The 18,548-nt window shown below is 40.2% G+C and overlaps 1 protein-coding gene across 1 annotated transcript in view; it reads left to right on the forward strand.

The window, feature by feature from the left end:
- Nucleotides 1-18,548, forward strand: part of LOC109928628 (transient receptor potential cation channel subfamily M member 6-like) — a 172,628-nt gene that overhangs the window by 118,375 nt on the left and 35,705 nt on the right. Inside the window, exons 22-27 of the mRNA XM_048593519.1 lie at nucleotides 3,092-3,206; nucleotides 4,743-4,942; nucleotides 6,672-6,804; nucleotides 9,611-10,803; nucleotides 14,912-15,024; nucleotides 16,022-16,154. Of these exons, the coding sequence (XP_048449476.1) occupies nucleotides 3,092-3,206; nucleotides 4,743-4,942; nucleotides 6,672-6,804; nucleotides 9,611-10,803; nucleotides 14,912-15,024; nucleotides 16,022-16,154 (1,887 nt within the window). The remainder of the gene's footprint in view (nucleotides 1-3,091; nucleotides 3,207-4,742; nucleotides 4,943-6,671; nucleotides 6,805-9,610; nucleotides 10,804-14,911; nucleotides 15,025-16,021; nucleotides 16,155-18,548) is intronic.

Below are 18,548 nucleotides of genomic sequence, written 5' to 3' on the forward strand. Positions count from 1 at the left end.
TACCTATGTCCGTGACACCACCCACGCCCTCCACCTCCTCCAGAACTTCCAATTCCCCGGTCCCCAACACCTCATCTTTACCATGGACGTCCAGTCCCTCTACACCTGCATTCCCCATGCAGATGGCCTTAAGGCCCGACCAGTCCCCCTCCACTGATACCCTCATCCGCTTAGCCGAACTCGTCCTCACACTCAACAACTTCTCTTTCAATTCCTCCCACTTCCTACAGACAAAGGGGGTAGCCATGGGTACCCGCATGGGCCCAAGCTACGCCTGCCTCTTTGTAGGTTACGTGGAACAATCCCTCTTCCGTACCTACACCGGCCCTAAACCCCACCTCTTCCTCCGTTACATTGATGACTGTATCGGCGCCGCCTCGTGCTCCCACGAGGAGCTCGAACAGTTCATACACTTCACTAACACCTTCCACCCCAACCTTAAGTTTACCTGGACCATCTCTAACACCTCTCTCCCCTTCCTGGACCTCTCTGTCTCCATATCGGGCAACCACCTAGAAACCGATATTCATTTCAAGCCCACCGACTCCCACAGCTACCTAGAATACTCCTTCTCCCACCCACCTTCCTGCAAAAATGCTATCCCCTATTCCCAATTCCTTCGCCTCCGCCGCATCTGCTCCCAGGATGAGGCATTCCACTCCCGTACATCTCAGTTGTCCTCGTTTTTCAAGGACCGTAACTTCCCCTCCTCGGTGGTCGAGAATGCCCTCAACCGTGTCTCCCACGTCTCCCGCACCTCATCCCTCACACCCCGTCCACGCAATAAGAACCAAAAAAGAATCCCCCTCGTCCTCATGTACCACCCCACCAACCTCCGGATCCAACGCATCATCCTCCGACACTTCCGCCATCTGCAATCCGACCCCACCACCAAAGACGTCTTTCCCTCCCCACCCTTATCTGCTTTCCGGAGGGACAACTCTCTCCGTGACTCCCTTGTCCGCTCCACACTCCCCTCCAGCTCCACCACACCCGGCACTTTTCCCTGCAACCGCAGGAAGTGCTACACCTGCCCCCATACCTCCTCCCTCACCCCCATCCCAGGCCCCAAGAAGACTTTCCACATCAAGCAGATGTTCACCTGCACATCTGCCAATGTGGTATACTGCATCCGCTGTACCCGGTGTGGCTTCCTCTACATCGGGGAAACCAAGCGGAGACTCGGGGACCGCTTTGCAGAACACCTACGCTCGGTTCGCAATAAACAACTGCACCTCCCAGTCGCGAACCATTTCAACTCCCCCTCCCATTCCTCAGACGACATGTCCATCCTGGGCCTCCTGCAGTGCCACAACGATGCCACCCGAAGGTTGCAGGAACAGCAACTCATATTCCGCTTGGGAACCCTGCAGCCCAATGGTATCAATGTGGATTTCACAAGTTTCAAAATCTCCCCTCCCCCCACCGCATCCCAAAACCAGTCCAGCTCGTCCCTGCCTCCCTAACCTGTTCTTCCTCCCACCTATCCCCTCCTCCCACCTCAAGCCGCACCTCCATCTCCTACCGACCAACCTCATCCCGCCCCCTTGACCTGTCCGTCCTCCCTGGACTGACCTATCCCCTTCCTAACTCCCTACCTACACTCACCTTTACTGGCTCCATCCCCGCCTCTTCGACCTGTTTGTTTCCTCTCCACCTATCCTCTCCTCTATCCCTCTTCTATCCGCCTCCCACTCTCTCCCTATTTATTTCAAAACCCCCTTCCCCTCCCCCTTTTCTGATGAAGGGTCTAGGCCCGAAACGTCAGCCTCTCTGCTCCTATGATGCTGCTTGGCCTGCTGTGTTTATCCAGCCCTGCACCTTGTTGTCTCGGATTCTCCAGCATCTGCAGTTCCTACTATCTCTGATCCAGTATTGCAGTATGGCCAAAGCCATTGATTGTCACTTGATTCCCAGGAAAATGGTAAATAGGACAGGTTTGCTGGGATAAGATAAGGAGACTCTGACAATGGGAAGGAGGAGAAGGGTTGATTTAAAGATAGAGGGAAGTCTTACTCCCAATCTCTCTGGTCCCACTGGTAAGTGCCTGTGTAAGACACAGTGCCTGACAGGGGGGATCATCTAATATGCCACAGGGTTACTTTTCGTTGTAGGGCCATGTGGTGTAGGTGTTTCCCACCTGATGCTGGTTCCTGAATGAAACCCTTAAGTGACCTTCCTGTGGCCACTTAATTGCCTTAACTGTCTCTGAAGTTACCCCTACAACCTACATCTAAACTCCATTTATCTGTGGTATTCCCATATAACAAGAACATATAGATTAAATTGGCTAAGATGTTGCCAGTAATCTGAGTGAGTTACATATATGTGTATCATATGAATGTAAGAAAAACCTAGGATTTAGCAATGGAAGTACTGAGAAAGATACAATCTTGACCTGTGCATGTAGGAGACAGGACATGATTGTGAAGCAATGAAAGTTATTTGGTGAAAGAGGAGAATACCCTTCAGAATATATGTGAAATACCATCAAAAATATCACCAAATACACAGGGTAACACCTGATTTCACTTTGACCCTAAATTTAATTGTTCCAAATTCCAAAGAAGATATTGCGCCAAGTACCAACTGTGATCCTGGAAATCATTAAAAGGGATTGACAGCTACTATGTCAACAAAAACTATAGGAAACTGAGTGTACTAGACTTTAGGTATGTTCAAATATTTTACCTGAGACTCTTGGGTAAGATATTTCTATGGATTGAGTTTGGATTGAGTTTTCTAATTACATCAAATCCAGATAAGTGATCTTTAAATATCTTGCTTCCAAAATAAATACATCTGCTTTGGCACTGCAGAGCATTAAATATGTAATGAGGATTGTGCTTTATTGTAGTAATAGACATGTGGCAGAATCTATTAAAGCACTTTGATTAAATGCAGTTTACACTGGAACCTGTAGCAAGAGTTGAATGATAAGCTTCCTATGTACCTGATATTTCTGTTATGTGACTGACATACAGGGGTCAGGTCTGAAAGTCAAATCAGTGGTGGAGAATTTACACTATAATCATTACAGAAGTGTACAGCAATTATTGATGTTTAATTTGCTTTTCTTCTATAATTGCAGCTTGTGAAGAAGATGCGGATTGTCCTCCTGGCTCATTTCTTAATCCGTTTCTTCAGGCAGTTTATCTTTTTGCACAATATATTATACTGGTTAATCTACTCATCGCTTTGTTCAAGTAAGAACCGGTTATAAAAGGAGGTTGAATTATCTTTCCTTTCAACTGCAAAGTTTATCAAGTTATAGACCTCTATCTTACATAGCTCTGAAATAGTTTAGAATCATTGAGAATAATTGTGGGTTTGTTCAGTAATATTCTGAATCACAACCTGTGACAGGGCGGCAATGGCACGGTGATGATGTCACTGGACGAGTAACCAGAGTTCTAGCCAATTGTTCTGGAAGTATGGGTTCAAATCCCATCACAGAGGATGTTGAAAACTGTATTCAGCAAAAATCTGGCCTTAGAAACTAGCCAAGTTTTGTATCACCTGCAAACTTGGAGATTGTCCCTCATACATCAATATTCTAGATAGTTATATCTTGAAAAGCAAAGGTCCCAAACCAACTCATTGGGAACCTCACTACAAATCTTCCTTAAGTCTGAAAAAATATCAATGAACTATTATTTTGTGTTTCCTATCCCTCGGCCAATTTGTATCCATGTTGCTTCTGTCCTATTTATTCCATGATCAATAACTTGTCTCACAAATTTGTTGTGCAACATTGTATCAAATGCCTTTTCGAGTCCTCATCAACTTTCTGTTACTTCGACAAAGTACGCCAGCAAGTTAAACATAATATTCACCTTAAAAAATCCATATTTGCTCTTCGTAATCAACACACATTTTCCATATAACTATTAATTCTATCAAAAATAATTGTTTCAAGAAGATCCTCATCACTGAGGTTTATAAGACGATCTATATTGTTGGGCTTATCCTTAGAATCTATTTTGAAAAAAAAAAGTGTACCATTTGGAATTTTACAGTCCTTTGGCATCTCCCCTGAGTTTAGGAAGATTAAAAGATTATTGCCAGTGCCTCTGTAGTTTTCAGACTCATTGTTCAATATTATTGGATGCATCTTAGCTGGTTCCAATGCCTTATAGAATTTATATACCAACAACCTTTCTGATGCCTCCTCCTCATCAATTTTAAAACCATTCAATGAATGAATTTCGTCTTCTGTCATAATGGCCTAGGAAAGATGTATTTCCTTAGTAATAACAGCAAAGTTTTCATTTAACATATTAGCCATGCCCCTGCCTTTAGGTGTAGATCCCCTTTTTTGATCCCTAATCAGCCCAACTCCTCTTTTGCAATTTTCTTTTATTGTTGTAAGTATGAATAAAAGACTCTGAGATTTCCCTTTGTTAGCTGCTATTCTTTATCATAAACTCTCTTTGCTACTCTTACTTGCTTTCACACATCCCTTCTAAACCTTCTGTATTCATCCACAGTTCTGATAGGAAGAAAAAAATCCTTACCAGAGTATGAAAAGGAGATGTGCTGCAGTTTTAAAAGAGAAAAAGCATCCACAGAATTACAATTTTAGAGTGAAGGGTTATTCTAACAAGAGAGGCTTTAATTTAGTTTTTTCAAGGTTTTATTATAACTTAATCTGTATCCGTGCTCAATATATACATCCATATTGGATGCAACATCATGATTTATTTTTCACTACTTCAACTGGTTATTTATTTCCTCTGTAGCAATGTGTACTATGAAATGAAATCCATATCTAACAAACTTTGGAAGTATAATCGCTACCGTTACATTATGACCTATCATGAAAAGCCATGGCTGCCACCTCCAATTATTATCTTCAGTCACGTAGCTCAGCTACTGAGTCGAATTTACCAACGTCGAGCCAAAAATGAGGTGGATCAAGAAGAAGAGGACGTCGGTTTAAGTAAATAATTAACTTTATGTTCCAGCACCAATATTACAATAACAAATCGTGTGTGTTTGTAGAAGCATTGTAGCCATGACCTCATTTTTCATTATGTCATGATAATTTTGTTCTAGCAAGTCAGCATTTCTGTTTCTACACAGAGTTTTATTAAGAGGGCTGTGACAATACATTTTATTCTGATGGATACATAATGCCAGTTATTTGTACTGGTGGATCAGATCAAATTAAGTTTTCTGTTCACACATTAGTAGCTGGGACCTTCACAGTGCACTGCAAGTAAAAGATTAGGAACAACTGTAGGGATCATTATGGAGGTCAAATCTGGCAATACACTGCTTTAAAGTGGGCACTGTGATTTGTAAATGAGCTTAACTCGGAAGAAGAATCAGTAATACAAATTAGCATGACACAGCACGTTAGAATCCTAGCAAGCTGGTATCTGCCTGCTTTCAAATGTGTAAAGCAGAATTGAGTGCATTGCATCAGTGGCTGCTAATGCCAAAGTGAAAATTATTCTGACAATCACTGCTCCATGGTCCCCACTCTTAAGTGTCTGATATTAATGTTTTTAAGTAAGGCCTGCCTTTGATTTGAGGGCCTAGACCATGAGCCTGAGTGTGGCCTGGACATCTAGATGGTTTCTACAATTGTCTATTGATTCAGACTTATGAACTGTCTGACAAGTGCACTTTTTCAAACCACACCCCATGCTTGGGACATGGGGACTCCTGAGATCTGTTCATCAGTGATAGCGCGTGATCCTCACCCATAAAGCTAGACTCTTCAATTCAAAGCCAGAACTCCAACCCTAACAAAAACGAAAACAGAAATTGCTGGAAAAACAGAGCAGAGAAATCAGAGTTAACATTTCGGGTCCAGTGACTCCTCTTCAGAGCTCTTAACCGTAACCCTTACCCAGTGTGTTCTAGTTTCAAACTCTAATCTACCAGATTCCAAATGCAGTTACTCCACAAGTACATTGGAGAAAGACAAAAAGTTTGCAATCAATTCAATTTGAAAATTGATTCCTAAACAATGTTCTAAATACTGTCAGTGGTATTAGTTTGCTGCCCTCTACTGGATATTGAAGGGAACTGTCAGTTGCGAAAACAAATTTATCCTGAAAAGCAAGTGGAGTCTTATTTGGATACTGGGATTGCTTGACTGTGCATGTAAAGCAACACTGGGTTTTTAATTCAAACAGACAGAAAACACATTACATTTGATGATGGATACCTGTCTATTGAAGTCAATTCAGACCATATTTTTGATCAATCATAAAAGTAAGAGACAGCATTTACTGTGTAGACTAATAGCTTATGTGGGTGGTGAGGTTAACATTAAAGTGACTGTCAGAAGCATTTTTGGAATGAGGTGAAAACTGGCAGTTTCAGCTCCTGTGATTTCAAAGAAAAAGAACATCATGTGGGGAATGTGATACCAGTTATTTGGCACATAGCAAAGTTTTGTCTACTCTTAAACAGAATATTTGAGGAAAAGCCACTTGTACATAGGGATGGGCAAGTGCCGGGCACATCACTGCAGCATGGCACGACACCTGGAAGCAGGGCACCTGGGTGCTCTCTAACACTAGTGTCATAAGGGGCCTGGCATTGGAAGAGCAGGAAAGAAAGGAAACAATGCATTTTTCTGATAAAAACATATTTGGTGCTGAATATTTAACCAATTTGGTAAAATCTGAAAATGTGCTTTTTGTCTTGTATAGAATTGTATCTAAGTAAGGAGGAATTGAAAAAGCTTCATGACTTTGAAGAGCTTTGTGTGGAGAAATACTTTCACGAGAAGAATGAAAATCTCCATTCAAGTGACAATGAAAGAATTAGAGTAACAACTGAAAGGTAAATTTGTAGCAGTTTCCTGATTTACAGTATTACTGATAACATTTATGCTTGCTATGAGTTCCAACACCACTGTCAGCAGGAAGCACTCCAAGGGCAGGGATAGTGTAGTTGACATCAGATTAATGCTTGCTCAATTCTGCGAAAAAAATTACCTTGACTTTAACCTTAGAATAGCACCGTCTAATGCACAATTGTGATCCTTCCATGCGTACACCAAGCATTCTTACAGTTCCATGACACCGAAATAGGAAAGTTTTGTGCTTTGAGCCTGTGGCTACTATGAACTTGACTGAGATTCTGTGAACTAATTTATAAATACCTTGATTGACATATTTGAGGAGACCACGGATCAATGCTGGGGTCACAACTGTTTTCAATATGTAATTAATGACTTGGAGGAAGGAAGTGAATGTACTGTAGCCAAATATGCAGATGACACAAAAACAGGTGGAAAGGCAGGTTGAGAGAGGGCTACAAACAGTTTGCAGAGATCTATTGATAGTGGGGACAACAGGTTGGCAAATGGAGTATGATTTGGGAAAACATGCAGTTTTTCATTTTGGAAGGGAGAACACAAGAGCAGAATATTATGTAAATAGAGAAAAATTGCAGAAAGCTGTAGCACAAAGGGACTTGGGTGGTACTTGTGCATGAAACACAGAAAGCTAGCACACAGATGCAGCAGAATGTTGGCCCTTATTTCAAAGGGGTTGGAGTATAACAGTAGGGGGATGTCTTATTGCAACTGTAGGAGGTGCTGGTGAGACCACAACTGGAGTATTGTGAGCAGTTTTGGTCCCCTTAAGGAAAGATATCATTTCATTGGAGGTGATTCAAAGAAGGTTCACAAGGAGGATCCCTGGTATGGAGGGATTATTTTATGAGCAAAGGCTACACAGGGTGGGACTCTACTCACTGGAGTTTAGAAGAATGAGAGGTGATCTCATTGAAACATACAGGATTCTTAAGGGGTTTGACAGAGGAAATGCTGAAAAGATGTTTCCACTCATGGGAGAGTCTAGGACATATTCTGAGACTATGCTCTAGACTAAAGGGGTGCCAAGTTAAGTCTGAGATGAGGAAGAATTTCTTCTTTCAGAAGGTTGAATGTCTTTGGATCGCCATGCCACAGAGAGCTATGGTGGCGGAGTCCTTGTATCTATTTAAGTCTGAGATAGATAGATTCTTGATCAGTAGGGGAATCAACGGTAATGAGGAAAACATCAGAAAGTGAATTTGAAGAATGTTGGATCAGCCATAATCCTGTTGAATGGCAGAGCAGGCTTGAGAGTCTGAATGGTCTGCTCCTATTCCTTTTTCTTATGGTTTTAACACCCACATCAATCAAGTCGGATCAGATTAAACCTATGGTTTCAAGGTGAAAGGGCGGTCTGCTAACATGTTATAATAACAGCACAATAACTTTGATTTCTGTAAAGCTTTTAACACTGTAAAATATCACAAGCTACACTAAGTTAGCTTATGGACAAGGCTTCCTGTACATTGAGACCAAGAACAAATTGAACTTTTTGGAGCATATTTAGTTGACAAAGTTTTTTTTTGGTATAAGCACTTTAAACAGTTAAAACACTTCATTTAAGTTTTGTTTGTTCCATGTTTTGCAAATGCTGTTAGTTATTTAAATACTGGCAGACTCTAGAAATTGACCCACTTCTGATAACTTGTATGTGTGTATCCCTCTACTCATAGTTAACTCTCCTTCATTTTACAGCACTGAAAAGCTGGGAGCATAGAATTTGTAGGAAATTAGGATGTTGTATTGGATAGAGAAATTATGATTTTAGCATGAATTATTGAATAATTTAGTTCTTGATATGGAACGCACCTAATGTGTGAGACATGCATTCAGGTTCAAATCTGCAAAGTTCTTCAGGGTGTAAGTCTCATTTATAGACTAGATTTCACTGGACTGTATATCTGCTCATGCGTCAGCAAATATGTATGGTCTGACTAGGTTTGCTATCTGCCAGGTCCCTGTGAATACTTAGTGAAGTCGTTTTCACAGCAGAGAATTAATACATAGGGAATGGCTAGACTCCACTTATATTCAGGATCTTGTCGGTGTTTGTTGAAGTTTTGGTGATCACAAGAGCATCACTGAGTCACTGTTAGATCAGCACCTTTATATACCTAATTTCCAACTGTACTGATGCTTCAAAGAACAGACATATTGGACTTCAATTTTTAACTCAGTTTCTCTTTCTGCAGATGCTGTCAGAGCTGCTGAGTTTCTCTAGTTTTGTCATTGTTTATTTTGATATACTTATGTTTGCATAATAGTTGAAATCTGCTAAAATGGTTGAGGATTTTTGTAACCTGCAATTTTATTGACCGCTGTCAATCAGCCATCAGCCTATGTAATGTAACAATAACATATGTTTTCATAAAAATAAGTGTGCCATTAAAGCAAAAACAAGATCTAAAGAGCTTTACAATAGCAAAGAGAAAAAGGAGGAGACGACTGCCTGGATATTAGAGAAATGATTGAAACAAAACAAAACAAATCAAGATACTATTTATTTGAATTGGTGCAGTAATCGGGTTATATCCACTTTTCATTTCTGCTTGGAGCGCAACTGGAAAGCTCCTGCCACTGGACCAATTATCATAATAAAGATCATTGGTGTATTCAAATCCAAACAACAATAACTTGCATTTATGTAGGGCCTTTAAAGTAGTGAAACATCTTAAGGCACTTCAACTCCAGATTCCTAACTGTTTGTTTCAGAAACTGTAGCAACCTCAAGGAACCAACATGACTAAAATGTGTCTTATTTTCTAGAGTTGAAGAAATGGCTATGCATTTGAAAGAAGTAAATGAAAAAGTCCATTATGTCAAGGAATCTTTGCACAGTTTAGACAGCCAACTTGGACATCTACAGGATCTCTCGGCCTTGACTGTGGATACTCTGAAAGTGATCTCTGCTGTGGATAGTTTAAAAGTGGATGATGCATTTTTAGGGAGTAACACAGAAAGCAGTGACTTCCGAAAACTGCCACATAGCTGGAGCAATGTGATCCACCTGAATCCTTTGGATAATTTTTCTGCTGAAGCAAAGCAAAATTATTTTAGCACTCCACCTTCACTACTTCGGAACTTAGCAAACAGCCAAAAGCCATCAATATGTTATAGTAATGCCAACATTGTAGTTGAATTACCCAAGTCAGAAAAGCAGGATGAGAACAAGCAGGTATCTTGTGCTGACCGTGCCTGTCCAAAGGAGAAAGAGTTGGAAGGTCATACTGTCATGTCAGAAATATCATCTGAGCCCACATCACCTCATAGATATACACATTTATTCCCAGTTCCTTCCACTTTCGAAAGCTTTAAGCACACAGATCTACGTTTTAATTTGTCACTTCCAAGCACTCCAACATTGACTGATTTAAATTCCAATGTTCAAAAGCGGGAGAAGAGTCCATGCAGAACACCAATACAATTCAGCTTTCAAAGCACACTCTCTGATCAGAATGAGGGTGAAAACCATGGGAAGCAATGGGACATTATTCGTACGAATCCTGAAAGAACTGATGGAAAGGTGGATACACTTTCATTGGACCTACTGGCTTCTCCGTTTGTTATTGATGGTCCCCTTTTATCAGATAGTCACAGTGAAAGAAGTGAGGTTGGCTATGTCAACTGGTCATTCAATGAAGATGACGAGCCTGGGATCTTCGGTGCAAGTTTGAAGAATCAAAGGAAAAAACATGTGCATTCTTTATTCAATACTAACTGTACCAATAGAGATGATGGGTCATGCCATATTCAGGTCAAAAAGTCTCATTCCTTCTCATTCAATTCAGATGGATCTGAGCTTAATAATGAGAACTTGGAGTCTTTCTCCAAACACAAATACAACAGTATTTCCTACTGGATCAATCCACTGAGAAGGAACAGCTGGTCTTCTCAAAGAAACAGCTTAAGGTTCAAGATTCAGAAGGAAGAACATTTGTGGCGCAGTACGAAAATAAAAGGTTTTTAAACTTATTTTATCCAAATGGTAATGGACAAACGTCATTGAAGTTAAGAATTGAAAGCCAAAATTAGAGTGCTTTCTTCATAAGTTGAATTCTATGTTTTTCAATGGTTAAAGCAAATAATGCTCTAGCAGAATACTTTAATGGGAAGTGAAGTGGCCTCTTGATTACAATTGGACTGTTTAATGCCCGAAAGTCTAATAATGACTAGACCTGTATTATTGCTACCTAAGCAGGCAGCCAGAGTTGGGGAAATCTCCTGTTGTCAGTTACCTCTTGGGAAGACATGGCCCACGTGGATCTTCATTCTAGGGCTTCAGGTGTGGAATAAAACCAGAGCTGCTAACCACAGAAGGAGATTGGGGTCTCAGCTATCACAGGGATAGCTGATTACTGGGGGTTGGGGGGGTGCTGCCTTTATAAGTACCAGTTGTTTGATTACGTTTTAGACTCACTAACCCTCACCCCTCACATCCCATCAACCTATTGCACTTCTCATGCCATCTTAAGTCATTTCATACCAACTCATTCTAACCCACCCACCATCCTTGGCCTTATGCCATTTGTTCTAAGTCACCCATGAGCTGACCTCAAGACTCATGTTGGGATGATAGATATCCCAGCTTTCATAGAGAGCATTTTGTAACCCTGTAAACAAACAGCGATTAAAACTATTACAACAGTTTTATTTTTAATCTTAAATGACACTACATCATTTTTTAAAATTTAAAAGGTGTGGGGTTTTAAAAAAAAGTCGGATGATGAAAGTTAAATGAATCCCATCTGCCCTTTTAGGATCTCACATTAACTCATAAGTTTGTTATTCTTACATTGCAGGATAAGATCCCTGAGTGTGTTTGATCTCAGCACTAAATTCTAATAACCCTGCTGGGTTCAGACTTCCCTCATGCATGAATCACTCCCTGACTCTCCCTCCTTTCCCTAGGTACAAAAATTGGCTCTGTTGGAAATTATGGCTGGACTTCTACAGGTCCATGGGTCTTGCCCACCATTGCTTTGTGCAGTCAGTCTCAGCCTAAGTTGGACTAAAGAAAATCTTGAAATGAGAAGCCAGTCAGCAAAAAGTGACAAAGCTATTATTAAAAATAAAGCTGATTCTCTGAAGTCCTTCAGGGAAGCCAAACCTCCAAAACTTGCCATCCTTACAAAGGGGTGGCACGGTGGCTCAGTGGTTAGCACTGCTGCCTCACAGTGCCAGGGATCCAGGTTTGATTCCTCAGGTGACTGTCAGTGTGGAATTCGCACATTCTCCCCGTGTTTGCATGGGTTTCCTCCAGTTGTTCCAGTTTCCTCCCACAGTCCAAAGATGCGCAGATTAAGTGGATTGGCCATGCTAAATTACCCATAGTGTCCAGGGAGGTGCAGGCTAACTGGACTATCCATGGGAAATGCAAGGTTATAGGGATAGGGTGGGTCTGGGTGGACTCAATGAGCTGAATGGCCTGTTTCCACCTCATAGGAGTTCTATAAAATCTATTCTATGAAATACGTTTGGACATTATATGTCTTCAGTCTTTTTCTGGTTGATTCTTCTCCACCCTTCTAAGTGATGTAACAAGCTACTCAATTGTTAGGAATGGGCAACAAAGGTCAGCCTTGACAATACCATTTGCATTAGGGTAAAGTACTGTGTCCAAAATGGTCTCAATACTGTATGTCCACAATTCTGGCACGAAGCCTCATTGGATCTCATTGTGGTAGAGTCCAAACAAGAAGCATCCTTTATTTATACTTGAAGCAGGCATTAGGCCAAAAATATATGCAGTTAAGGGTTTAATGCCTGCTTCAGCTCGCTATTGCATCTTTGATTTGTGAGGGGAACAGAAAGAAACAGTGCTGACTGTCTCCGGAAAACCAATATTAAACAGCAAAGAATTAAAAAAGGTAGGTACTTCCAATAATGACTGCTGGTCCCGATCCAAAGATATCTGAACTGACTCTTAACTCTACCTCCTAGTCCCTCAGATCACCTACAGCCATCACTCCATATTCCCCACCTACCATTGCAACAAAATGCCTTATCCTCCTTATGCTTTAGACAACCATGATCTTATGCCCTAATGCAAAAAGATCTCCTGTTGCAGTCCAGTGCTCAATTGTTCCTCCTCCAGGCCTCATAATTATCCAATCACTTATTTTATAATTGACACATGAACTTGCATGTACTCCTATGTTGGAATATCTCTATCATGAGATTTATGGTTGAAAAATACCTGGGTCTTTGAACCTCTGATGAATGCAAGCTGTTATTGCTCAATGAGGAATGTGTCCAAACATGGATGTTTCTGAATATCTAGCCCATTGATTTTTACTACCCAGTACATGATATTAAGATTTCAGAGGTATGTGAAGAAATTGAAATTTTGAACTGTTGATTATGAACCAGCAGTTAAAAGTTGTCATCCTTGAGTAAACTTTGCAATAAGTGTCCATCTTCATTTGATCAATAATGCAGTTGTTGGCAACAATAGAATAGATGTGCATCATCCATAGATGATGTGGATTCGGTCAATAGTTAACACTTCATATGATCGCAGCCAGCTGTCATGCTGTCCTCTGGTTGGAAAGTCCATATGATGCAGAGGACCTGCTGTGCAGAGTGCTGATAAAGATAAACCCCATATAGAGTAATTCAACAAAGTTTTGGATGTCAAATTGGTCATTGCTATTAGTTTCTTTAAATTGATCTTAAATTTTTCTCTTAATGTACTTCTGATTTTTGGTTTTGGTACTGAACCAAATCTTAGCTAGTTAGTGCTACATGCCACCAATGTACAGATATTTGCACTGGGACTCTAATAAACCAGAGTTGAAATGGCTTCCAGATGTATACCAGCATCCACAGCTTCTGGAGTATTAAATAAGACATGTAGAGTAATTGTAATTACACCTAGGGTATGCAAAAGAGAGTGACCCTTATACTGCCTCATGTATGTATAGACCAAAGCAGTCAGACTGAATGTATCTGAAGAAGGCTGCAATTGGAGACTACAGGCTGGATTTTACCCTTTGAGGCAGGAATTGGAAGTTAGGAGATAACAATTTGAGAGTAAAGTTGGAGCGTCCTCCTCAAGAAGCTGGCCCAATATAGGCTAATGGACACTAAGGCTGACTGATTGGAAGGCCTGGCTTAATTCACTGGAATATTCGACACAAGTATTAGGCAATTAGACCTTGCCCTTAACCTCTGAACCCCCTCACCTCCCACTCATTCATGTGCCCCTTCTATATACCAATGCCCATTCAGCCAGTATCCTCGAAAGGCAGAACCCAAGAGCCCTGTGGTAAATGGACGAACCTTTGACTCATCCGTGAGACTGTCAAAATAACCAGCGATTTTAAAAAAAAACTCTTCAATGGCTCGTAAAACTTTCGAAAGGAAGGTCACAGTCCACTCGAAAGCAAGATCACCATCCCTTATGCTTAATCCATTAATGGAATGGATTTCAGCTGAGAATTCATAATGAGATTCTCTTCCATAACTGTGACAAAATCCAAAAACCAATATATTAATACATTTGAAGTAATGGAGCAAATGGCTATCTGTTCACCAATCTTCTCCTTTACTAATACATACCTAATGATATGATTATGCCCTACAAACATTGATCCACTTGACCCAACTCACTCCCTTCTTCTACAAACAAAAAAATGATGATAGATCAATTGTAATTATTAATTACTGAATTTTTTTCAACAAAACATATTAAAGGGTGTGGCCAGGGTAGAAGATAGAGTTAGGTTATATATCAACTATGATCTAGTTGAATGATGGAACAATCACATGTTGCTAGTTGGTCTAATCCTGTTCCTATTTTTATGATAAATTGTGTGGTCCCATTGTAAAACTGACAAATAACCTTCGATGCTTAAATCAACTGAAACTTTTTAAAATCTTGTGGGGCATGCATATTTCCCTCAAGAAAATTTGAGCCTTAAACATGTTTTCATCCAGCCCTAATTTTAGCAGTTCTGATCTTTCTTTTATACCCTAGTTTGAATCTGATATTTTGTGATGAAGGTTAGTTAACTCAAGTTTTTTTTTTTCCTGGTCTTTAATTCTGGTGTTTCTACCCCTTTTTAGCCTTTAAAAAACTTTCACAGCCTTCGAACTCAATGAGGTCAAAATTAAAACAACAAAATTGTAGGAGAACATCCTCCAGACGGCAAAAAAAACCTCCAAAGCTGCAAGTACCGGTGCGTAAGAGATAAAAAGCATAAAGTTTAGTGAGAACAGAAATGTACAGCAGTATATTTTAAACAGGACAGTCTTTTTTAAAACATTGTCTATTGGTGTTCTTACTGATATATAATATATACAGGAGTTTTTCATCACTGCAGTGTGCTCTCACAGGATGATATAAATTTGATTGATTTACTTTCCAAATCCTGCCAATTTTTTTCTGTAATCACCTAAAGCAGGTGCATGAGAATGGTCTGTTCCACTCATTGAGCTACTGCAGAGCAAACATGTGGTCTCTGGTAGTACTAACCGTACAGTGGAATTAGTATTCACAGTTTCATTGAGAAAGGTCACTGTGCTAAATTCCTTCCCACTGTGGAAGTTGTTAATATTGCACCTTGGCAATGATGTTAAATTTCTACTCCAATGTGCTTTGGTCTGTGCAATAAAAATGAAAGGAAATCCGTGAAGATTTGCTACATTTCATGACAATCATGCTTTTTAAGTATTCAATTTATTTCACAAAACATTTAAAACAACTGCAGTTTGTGTTCAATTTCAGTTCGTAAACACCTGCACAAAAGATTACTCCTGCAGTACAAAGAAACAATGGAGCGAATCATCTCATTCACGTTGTGCCATTTTCATCATCTTTAATAAAATCAGACTCCAGACAGAAATCTGAGCCCCTTGTAATCTGTTTGGGTTAGTTGAGTTTTAGTTGTAGTTTTTGCAAAGTGTTTGGATTCTCAATGTCACAAGATCTTTGAAGCTGTGCAGTATGAACTCCTATGAGACTTGCCAGATTTCTACTCGTTCCACTTTTGGACAGTTAATTTAGCGCTTCAGTTGGATGGACCGAGCAAAGGTTGCATTATTTTGTGCTGAATTGAACATGCTGTTCAAGGTGGGATTGTTACCCACCGCCCCACAATACACAACACACATACACACACTTATGTATGCTTTCTATACTTCACCCAATAAAGTGCACAATCTGCTGTTTTGCAGATAATCACGGTAGACGGGTGTTCTCAGAAGGCTTTGGACTCATCTCAACAAAACAATGCTGGAAGTGAAAAGAACGTGGAAGAAAAGGAATGTAACAAAAATTGGCTAACTATCTCCACTTTCAACCAAATCAGTATGTTATTTTATACATTATTTCTATATTAAAGTGTAATATTAAGAAAAGATATCTTCTGCAATCTGGTTTATAACTGTGGTGCTTTTACATTATTTGTCTTATAATGAACACTATGAAGACCTGTTGCATGCTTCCTTCAAACTTTATGTTTTTGAGTAGCTGCAGCTCATATTTCAGTTACCAGTCATTGCTTATCCCCTACTTCGTTGGCACATTAACTATCCCTAATAGGCAAACATCTATCAGCAAAAACTGAGCAGGATAGGGCTGTTTTCTCTAGAAAAGAGAAGACAGAATTGACCTGATCAAAGTCTTTAAAGTCATGGAGCGAATGCCTTCTAAGGATAGGGAAAGATAAGACGTTTTCACTTCTCTGAGACCCTAATACCGAGAGTCATACATTTAAAAAAAAGTCATGTATAAATCAAATAAATAATTCAGAAGAAATCACTTTTTACTCAGAGTGGTGAGAATATGCAACTTGCTATCATGTGAAGTAATATAACAAATGTATTTAAGAGAAACTATGTTTGTGAGGTAGAAATGAGTGGAAGGATATGTTCATATGGTGAAATGAAGTGAGGTGGGAGGAGGCTCTTGTGGAACGTAATCATTGACATAGGCCTGTTTCTGTGCTGTAGAATTCTATGTAATCCTATCTATATATACATCACAATCCATTTATGAACTGAGAGATTATGTTTGGAAAATAGTCATCCATTGCATCAGCTGTCTAGGCTAACATTGTATGGTTTCATTCTGAGCATCAAAAGATTCTGTTAATTGCTACTGATCTGATATAGTAATCTGAACTGAGAATGACATTCTGGCTCCTTACAATTCAGGCCAGGTCCATGTGCTTTCCTGACTTCAATTCAGTGCAGCTTAGGCAGGTAGTCACATATACAGATTGACCAGGGAGAGGCAATAATTCAGATTTACATTTAAGCACATGAATTAGGGGCAACAATCCACACGTCCCCTTGCCTGCATGCCATTTAATAAGATCATAGCTGATCTTTTTATGTTTTGAATTCCAAATTCCCATTTCCATCTTTGACACTCTTCGCTAACAAAAGCCTATGACCTCTGAGGCAGTGAGTTCCAGAGCTGCATGGTCCTCTGAAAGGAAAAATAAACTCATAATTTCTGTCCTAAATGCAGGCAAGTGGGACTAGTTTAGTTTGGAACATGGTCAGTGTGGATTAGTTGGACCAAAGTATCTGTCTCTGTGCTGTATGACTATATCACTCCATGACTCTAAAGGGGCAACCCCTAATTTTTAAACTGTGCCCCCAGATCTGGGCTCACCCACATATTGTGTGTCTAGACCATTCAGGATCATACATATTTAATCAAGTGACCTCTTGCTCTTCTAAACTCCAGCGAAAACAAACCCAGTCTGCCAACTTTTTCTTATAAGACAACCCACTCATTTTGATATCCATTTAGTTAACGTCTTCTGATGTGCCTTCACCAAGTTTTTACATCCTTCTTTAAATGAGGAGATTAAAATTGCACATGTTGTTTGACATGTGGTCTCTGCAATGCCCTGTATAAGTGAAGCACAATACCTTTACTCTTATGGTCAATTCCTCTTACAAGGTAAGGGAGTCACATGTGTGACAAAAGCTCGCAATAAGAAATCCTGCAGTTCTGGGGATCCCATTTAATCTTTTGTCTCATCATTCCCAAGGGAGAAGATGATGAAATCCCCTCCCCTTCTGCACAATGTTTGTCTTCTCCCTAATGTTTCTATACTAGATAAACTGCAAAATGTTGCTGGCGTTGCCTGGTTCTGCCAAGGAGAATCCTGCTGAATAAATATAAGGATGGAAGTGATCTACTGGGAAGATGTTTCTCACCCTGGTTTCAGGTCCTTGTCTTTAGCAAGGATGTGGAACCACTCCATCTCACCTCTTGTGTGAAGTCCATCCCCTTCAGATGCTGTGCATGGCTCCTTGTTACAAAGGTATTGTGCTCCACATGGGATCCTTTGTGGTTAGGTCTTCACATGAAGAATTCTTCTTCTCCTTCCTCTTCAGAAAGCTTCCCCCTTGGTGCCCCTGCTGTGCATGTCATGCTCATGTGGCAATGCAAGTGCTGCTGTAGTTACTGCCTCCACACATATGCAATGCTATTTTCTATGGTCTAATGATCAATAAAAATGTCCAAATTCTCCCAGCACCACTCCACGGTGCTTCCACCAGTTTTGTCTCAGCAAGGGTAAGTCAAAGGCATCTCGGATGCAAATTGTAGAGTCATCCTTAGATGGTCCTAGAACAGGCCCACCAGGCTTTCTAATGCATATCTTTTTATTCCAGGGATGAAATTGGAAGATACTAATTGTATATTGTTGACTAATTTTGATATTCTAGTGTTGCATCAGCC

Source organism: Rhincodon typus, chromosome 3, assembly GCF_021869965.1.
Source record: "Rhincodon typus isolate 14 chromosome 3, sRhiTyp1.1, whole genome shotgun sequence".
NCBI classification, from domain to species: domain Eukaryota; kingdom Metazoa; phylum Chordata; class Chondrichthyes; order Orectolobiformes; family Rhincodontidae; genus Rhincodon; species Rhincodon typus.